Source organism: Betta splendens, chromosome 14 (assembly GCF_900634795.4).
Source record: "Betta splendens chromosome 14, fBetSpl5.4, whole genome shotgun sequence".
Lineage (NCBI taxonomy): Eukaryota > Metazoa > Chordata > Actinopteri > Anabantiformes > Osphronemidae > Betta > Betta splendens.
This window is the reverse complement of record NC_040894.2, coordinates 8697314-8705364: the sequence shown is the minus strand read 5'-3', so window position 1 is coordinate 8705364 and position 8051 is coordinate 8697314. Positions and strand designations below refer to the sequence as shown.

The window sequence follows — 8051 nt, the reverse complement described above, 5'->3', positions numbered from 1 at the left end:
AATGAATCCGAGCAGTAAAAAACCCAAAAAACTATTTAAAGAGGCTGACACATCTTTATTATAAACCCTCAGAAGTCTCACCATATTAAACAGTCATGCCTGCATAAAATAAATAGAGAAGGAGGAGCTCGGTGGGAACGTGTCTATACGTACAATAGGTAAAAGTGCTTTATTCGTGTTAGAAGTAATGAGTAATGATCGAAGGCACTGGATGACCTCATGGTTATGGTTAATAGAAACATTAAGGATGTGCAATACTGCAGACTTTTATTGTGTAAAAGGTTAACAGAACAGGCAGCCCAGTCATAGATTCAAAGGCATCTATGGTAAACTTCATAAAGTATAAAAAGTCAACTAAATGAAGCAGGAAGCAAAATAAATAATCTATGAACATTTCTCTTTAGGAAAAACGATGCAGGTTGTTTGATGTCCTTCTTATGGGACACTTAGGTTTGTGATAAGATGTTAGACGTGTTCCAGCCCTTTAATGAATCAGGACTACTTGCCTGAGAAACCTTAGCACTAAGGCACTTCACTCCCTCCTGTCAGTCATTAACGCCACTTGATCCACACTCACACTCACATCCAGTCCCAAGCCGACGGGCGGATACAGTAGGTAGCACCGATAAATCACACTGATCCACGGTCAGCACGATTTAAAGCCAACGTTAAGGAGGAAAAAAGAAGAGACGCGCTGCTCGACGCAGGAGTAAAAAGAGACACGGGAGGATTTGGGGGGACGCAGAGGAGCTGATGCCTCCTTCCTTTCACAGTCTTTCCTCTCGTGCGCTTCTTTTCACGTGTCTCTTCGGCGACACTCCGTTTCCATGACAACTGCAGTAGCAGTTCTCGCCGGTGGGATTTGGGATAGAAATACTTGCACTAAAGAGAGAAGAGTCTAACAATTATACGCTTAAATGTGACATGTGGGATTGTGTCTGTGCGTCGCTGGGCGATCGCGGGTTAGAAACCGATCTTCGCCTTCGCTCTCCTCTAGATGAAGGCCTCGGGCACGTCGGAGCCGTTGATCTTGATGTAGATCTTAGCGTTCTCCTCCTTCATCTGTTGCTCCTTGTGGAGGGTCCGTCGGTAGCAGATCAGGTAGAGCGGCAGCAGGAAGCCCAGCATGCTGACAGCGAACAGTCCAATGTTGACCTGTGGGGGGGGGGCGACGTAGCCATTAGCCCCGTCCAAAGGTTTATTTGGCATAGTGTGCATGCTGTACGTACCCAGAAGGGGTCGCCCCCCAGGGGTCCCATCATGGCCAAGAACAGGGGCTGCTGCAGCAGGGCGAACACGGCGCTGACCAGTGACTGCATGCCCGTTAGGCTGCCGAACTGGGAGGACGGGTACCTGGAGAGACACAGGGGGTCAACGTGGGGTCAAACGCGACGGCGACTGGTGGTGAGGAGCGTGAGATTCACGGCGAGACTCACACAGCCGCATAGAGGCCGCCGACGGCAGAGTGGATGAATCCTCTGACCACGGTGTGTAAGATGAACGACACGATCTGCGGAGATGAGAAACGGGAAGGATGAGAAAGGGATGCGTCTAATTTTGGAACCCGAACAGGGACGGTGTGAATCGTGTCCGGGGCCCAGTCACATGAGGCTAATCAGTAACTGAAGGTCACGGAGACGCGCTGATAACTTCGTGAGCCAGTCAGCGCGCTCGTGTCCCGCGTTATCTCTGACAGTGAACTGCTCACCTGAAGCGGGAGGTTGGGAATCAGGCAAGTGACTCCGAATCCCACCAGGAGCACGTTGGTGAGCACGAACGCTCGCAGGGCGTTGGTCACCTTCTGGGTCTTCCTGTCTCTGCGCTTCTTCTTAGTTTCGCCCCTGAGGGGGGTTCAAATCAGAGGAGAATAAGAACTCTGCTTGCTGGTTCTATCCATCACGTCAATGCGAGGCTCGCAACATGACTCACTTGCTGGAGGGCTCCTTCTCGCCCTCTCCGTCGTCGCACTCCTTGAGCTTCCAGTCCATGATCTGACCAATCACAGGCGTGGTCATCAGGCAGAGCAGCTGCAAGACGCCAAAGATGGAGGAGTACAGGCTCACTGAGGGCAAAGAAGGAGAATAATACGCATAGAATATGAGAAAAATGGACGCCAGAGAGAGGGGCCCTCGTTCTACCTGGTTAATGTCTAGTGCGGCGCGGTTAATTATTAGTCGTACTGAGGGAAACTACATGCGTAGAGAGCACGGCTGTTCAAAAGTCAACACGACGCCATTAGCCGGGTTATTTATGGCCGGGGGAGCAATGGTAAATGAAAAGCGCACGCCGTGAACCTGCTCACATGATGCGTCAGTCTGTGCTGACGCCGAAGGGCAGAGTTGGTTAATGAGTGCGAACGGCGCTCAAGGTCAGATGACCTCAACAGCAGCCGCGGTGAGCGTGGCGGCCGGAGGGTGCAAACTACAGGCGAACTCCAGGGGGAATTAAACCACTAGCACAACTACAGGCGTTGAGTCTTACCAACTTCCATTCGCTCCACTGAAAAGTCGATGAAAGCCACGTTAAATCCAGACAAGTCGAATCACGTAAGTCATCAGGCAAATTTAGAGAAAAGTCTGGGAGCGCGGACGCATGGGTGCGAAAACAAACCTGTGTTGAAGTCGCCATCGCTGAGAGACTCCAGGACGCTGTTCATGGCCCCCATGTAGAACAGGAGGCGGAGCTGAGTGACCGACATGGTCACCAGGCTGAGCAGGAAGATCGGGCTGATGATGCTCTTCAGGAACGACTGGGCTGCGGGGGAACACAGGTAAACATCAACAGGCGCAGACAAGAAGAAGAGGGCGCCCGTGGTGCGGTTAAATCGCTGTCTTACACTCCTCCTGAGGCTTGCACTCCACCTCCAGGTCCATAGTGGAGAGGCACAGGGTGTTCCCATCCTTGGCGGCCGTCTCCTTCTCCTTCAGACTGTTGCCCACGCTGAGGCGCCGGCCCACCGTGGTCACCTGCTGGTAGAACTGCTTCCCTGTGATTTTGTGGTCGAAGCCCAGCCAGCTGAATTTGATCTTCACGCTGGGAAAACGCAGGGGGAGTGAGGGTGTCAGTGGAGGCAGAGGGAGTGCGGGTTGTGGACGACGCTCTGTATGAATCAATCTACTGGAAACGTTTTCTGCTGAACAGGCCAGACAGGAGGGTGCGCGTAATTAAAAGGGATTAACCACAGGGATGAGTTCTGTGGATCAGCGCAATCACCAGCAAATAGACTTTGGCCTCATGTCATAACTGTGTCAGTGGGGACGAGTGCGTCATAAACATCAGCTGCTTTGGGTGCTAAAACGTGACTTTCGTGCGTTTAGGCTGTACTGACGTGTAGTCCATGTCCTCCGGGCCGGGGAACGGTTCCAGAGGCCAGTTGAAGTAGCAGTTGAGGAAGACCAGTCCAGCACACGCAGCCCACACCACCAGGATGGTGATGAAGGAGATGCCCAGGTCGTAAATCACCTGTGAGCGTCACCCACAAACGCAGTGTTCAGCGGTGGCGGCGGCGACAGTGCTCAGAACAGTCCCCCCCGCACGCCCGTTACCTTGACTCCAGGGAAGGTGACAGCAGAGGACGCGTAGGAGCCGATCATCAGGGCGATGAAGGTGGAGCGCAGGTCCCCAAACATGTTCGGCAGCTGGTGACAGGAAGTAGTTCGATTGAGTAAATGTAAGAATGGGATTCAAGTCGTCCACTGCTGAGATCAGTCATTGTAACTGCGCTGCGGCTGCTCTGGGGACAGATTGGGGACAGTTTGAGGATGGTTTCTAGTGACAGTGGGGTCAGAGTGGACATGTGAGAAGCCCACTAAAAGTAACTGTACCACACTACGCAGTCACTTCACAGCATCTGAGCGTGAGGTGGCGTTCAAGGGGACCGGAGAAAGAGCTGGAGACTTAATATCTGGCAGCCGAGGTGAATTCTCTCCTCCTTTTTAGCAGAAAACCAGTGAAAAGCCAGAAAATAGGAGACGGTGGGTGGAAGCACATCCAGATACAGTACGAAGGCGCTCACAGGCTGTTCCTTTTCACGAGACACTGGACAACAACAAGCACATTCAATTGCGTAAGAGTGGGGAACGCTCGGCCCAGCACCCTGAAAAGAGTAGGAACCGCGGCGAAACAAAGGTGAAGGTGACCCGACGTGTGACACGGGCATGGGGCCAGTTCAGCGTTACCCAACCCATCAGCTGGGAGTCCGAGCCGGAGCCACGACCAACGGGCGCAGAAGGCTGGGGTCCAATTATTAACCCGCCGCCAAGGCTTTTAAATGCAACGCGTCGTGAAGGAGACAAAGGGAAGGACACAAACAAAGCCCTAAATCCTGGATTCACCGCGTCTCTCACGCTGAGGCCAGCGGAGAAGCAGCAGCAACAACCTGCTGCTTGACGGATCGGGCGCTTTGGCAGATTTAGCGCCGTCACCATGGCACGACGCCTGAGACGCCACAGAGCGGACTGATGGGGAGCAGTGGCCCCGAGAGCTTCTCCAATCGCCTGTGGGAGAGTCTCGCTTAATGTTTGCTAGTGTTGCATTTTGGGTAATGTCGATGGGATATCAGCTGGTGCTTTTAAAGCTTTAAACCAGGAGCAAGTAGTTTATCAGTGGGTGCGAAAGTAGTTATTTTTTTTTAAACTGAGCCCGGTTCCCCAAAGGAACACGGGGTGCAGACTGGGAACACAATGGAATGGGATGCGACACGAGGGGGGGGGGGGGGGGCGTGTTATTAAAACAGAGAGGACCTCCATCTGCCGCACACTTACCGTGAGGGAGGTGAAGGTCATGCACATGCCCCCGAAGCCGTTGAAAGTCAGCGCGATGAAGATGAGCACGGAAAGGTCTGCGAAACACACGGACGAGAGTTCACGAGTCTGTCAACAACCCGGGTTTGAAGGTCAAAGGTCAACGCGAGCGCGGCCCAGGCTGGCTCACCGTTGGGCTGGTAGGCTCCGTACGCGATCATCAGGCAGGACAAACCGAAGCAGGTGCTGCAAACACACAAACGCCCCCTCAGACCAGCGCCACCAGAGGAATCTGCCCTTCGTGGAGGACACCCGAGGCCCTCGGCGCCTACCTGCCCAGCAGACGCAGCTTGCGCGGCCCGTATTTGTCCATGACGATGCCCAGCGGCAGCGTGATGGCGGACAGGAGGAAGGAGCCCACGGTGAAGGCCAGGTTCAGCATCTCGTCCTGCTCCTTGCACACCAGCCAGCCGTTCATCCGCAGGGGGCCGTCCTGGGGCACCAGGGGCTTCATCTCCACCCCGTCCCCCAGACCCACCACGCCGGCCTCGCCCTCGTAGTAGTCGTAGTCGTCGGGCTCCGGCGCGGCCGCGGACCGGGACAGGTTGTAGCTGGAGCTGTTGCCTGCGGACGAATGGAAGAGGGCTGCTGGGATCATGCATCATCATACCAGCGACAAAGCAAAAGGAACAATGCGCATTTTTGTGTGGATCACACGTTCTTGCTGGGTTATTCGGGTTTTATTAGTAGACTGAGGAACACTGAATAATAAAAAGAGATAAGGCCATCAGGTAATTAATGTCGTACGATCGTCACAACCTGTGAAGGAGATAATGTAAAGAAGCCTAAGTCCTGACTCCTTCCCCTCATATCTGCTGCATTCGCAAAACAATCTGCTCCCACCACTATCTTCCATTCCAACACTTGGCTCCTTGGTTTTCTTTTTTCCCGTTCATCACTTCGCTATCAGCCTTATCGCCCTCCCTGCTCTCTATCAGTGGACTTTAAACATCCATATTGGCAGTAATAAAATCCCGCTGTCCCTCTATCAACATGTCACATGCCTGAAAAGCGCTGAGCTGGTGCTGCTCTCCTCTGACTCTTACATCATGGAGCCCAGATAAGATACAGAAGCAGTTCCCCAGGTCCCGTGTGTGTTCCTCTGTGCACGGCATCGCAAGTGGATCCCACTTGTTCACGTCACATATTGTCTTACAAACAGCCAAAGATACGGGATGCAGTAAAACCCGGTCTCTGTTTGTCTTTGGTTTATCAGCTGGAGCCACTGTGAGTAAAGACGTCCAGCAGGACAGATTTTAGAGACACCAGAGCCGGTCGCTATTCTACCTTCAACAACCCAGTCGACCCGCTTTTAATTGGACTTATCAGGTTTAACCTCCTGAGTCCAGAGGAAACATTTCACAGAAAACATCCATTCTTCCCTCAGAGCGGAGGAGCCAGTGTTGGGTTACAGCTGCTGAACACCAGCTACACCCTCCTTCTGCCTCACAACACAGGACGACGTGTCTCGCAGATAAAGGCAATAACTTCACGCTAATCGCCCGACGCCCGTCGCTCACCTTCTTCGTTGCAAAGGTACGAGTAGAAGCCCTCTGACTTGAGCATGATGAGCAGCGAGCCCCATCCCAGCAGCACGGCGGAGAAGAGCAGGTTCTCCACGATGGCCGTCACCGCCATCCACCAGCGCCGGGCGAACGCCGTGGCCAAGGTCGGAGCCATGGTGGAGGTGAGGAAGGGAGAGCGGAGAGGGGGCGAACGAGGCGGATGGATGAACAGGGAGAGAGAGAGAGAGAGAGAGAGAGAGAGGGACAGAACAACCTGGACGAGCGGAGAGAGGCTCCCGGACTGGTGCGACTGGGAGTCTGATCTGAAAGGAGAGAGACAAGAGCACGGGGGAGGTTTTATACTGGGCAGGTTTTATTAGATCACTGGAGGAATCTGCAAACTTTGGACCAAACTGTAAACAACAGGCGGTGAAATCCACTTGAAACACATAATATCTAGTGTGTTTATTACTGATATACACTGTTGGTGAAAGCTGCACATCTAATTAGATTAGAAGAAGTAATGACTTTAAAGGACTAAACTAACTAGTGGTAACAAGGGGGGGTGAATAATTAACTCTCTGGCTAGTAAATCAGCATTGCGTCACTGTGTTGCTGGGTAAAGGCCTTCCATCCCATCATGGGCACTAATAAGTGAAGAAGCATCCATGCTGGGGTCCCAGACTGGTCTGAACTGGACTAACTGGACAAATGGGTCTGTCTCGCTGGCTGCTCCCTCAACTCGTGGCCCCTTTTCTCTCGGGCTTTCATTTGTCTCGCATCCCCCTCCACGTCCTCCCTGACCCGTTCCGCTGCAGCGTTCCGCCGCAATTACGGCGCCGGTGCATCGAACGAGGAGCACAAAGGAGTCGCCAGACAAACAATAAACAAACTGGCTCCCGCAGCCAACCTCGCTCGCACATGCTGTACTATGCACCCACACACAAGCTGTTCACCAGTGGGATAAAAGTGGTGCAGACCCAATTTTAGATTTGATGGAGACTGAAACTAAATGAAACCGAAGAACCTAAACATAGAAAAATCAAGGATATCCTGCATATAATAATATCCTATTTAATATAATAGATAATTTCATTCAGATTTTTAGAATTAAAGTAAAATAAATATCAAGAACAGGCTATAACCTGAGCAGTAGGTGACTTTTCCTTACCTCTTCACACAGACTCCTCTCCAGACGTACTCTTGGCTTTAAAGTGACCAGTTATCTGAAAGGCCAGGATTTTATACTCCAGCTCCCTCCACACAGCGCCCCCTATCGACCAACCTGCCCCTGTTCTCTCTGATCAGCCACCAGGCCACAGCCTTGTCAACAGGCCCAGCACTTCAATGGACCTGGTCTTTTTCCACCTTGAAAACGGGTTTAACATTAAACATGTGAACTTTTAGCCTAAAGGAAACCAGGAGAAAATAAAAGTCTACAATAAAAAGAATGACGTCGTTGGACTTTTATCTGAGTAAGTGGGAAGAATAAATCAAGAACCAAACAAAGTCTGGTTGAAAACATAATGGATTTGTTCAGATAAGGGTACGTGACGGCTGTCAACATCTGTCTGGATCTCTAAGGCCTATTGATGAAGGCAAGAGGCTCCTGTTGCATAAAGTGTTTATGATTCAGACATTTCATGAAAGTGTTGAATGATTAAATCACACTGAGGTTTAGATTTGGGAGGAAACTTTTTGATGACTGAGCCTTAAATGAGGATCCTGGCGTGTCCCTAAATGT

The 8051-nt window shown here is 51.8% G+C and overlaps 1 protein-coding gene across 2 annotated transcripts; it reads right to left on the bottom strand.

Moving 5' to 3' along the window:
* Nucleotides 1-34: 34 nt before the first annotated feature.
* slc43a2b (solute carrier family 43 member 2b) lies at nt 35-7582 on the bottom strand. Of its 2 annotated transcripts, XM_029174432.3 has the most exons (15): nt 7479-7582; nt 6323-6630; nt 5075-5366; nt 4933-4988; nt 4764-4840; nt 3546-3638; nt 3329-3462; nt 2837-3033; nt 2611-2754; nt 2482-2499; nt 1930-2062; nt 1709-1841; nt 1437-1510; nt 1230-1353; nt 35-1155 (listed from the first exon to the last, which is right to left on the bottom strand). In XM_029174432.3, exons 2-15 carry the CDS (start codon nt 6480-6482, stop codon nt 994-996), a joined length of 1797 nt encoding a protein of 598 aa, XP_029030265.1. In that variant the 5' UTR covers nt 6483-6630; nt 7479-7582; the 3' UTR covers nt 35-993. The 2 variants fall into 2 exon arrangements, with proteins under 2 accessions (XP_029030265.1, XP_029030266.1); XM_029174433.3 differs by lacking the exon at nt 2482-2499 and having other exon boundaries at nt 7479-7580.
* Between the last annotated feature and the right edge of the window lie 469 nt (nt 7583-8051).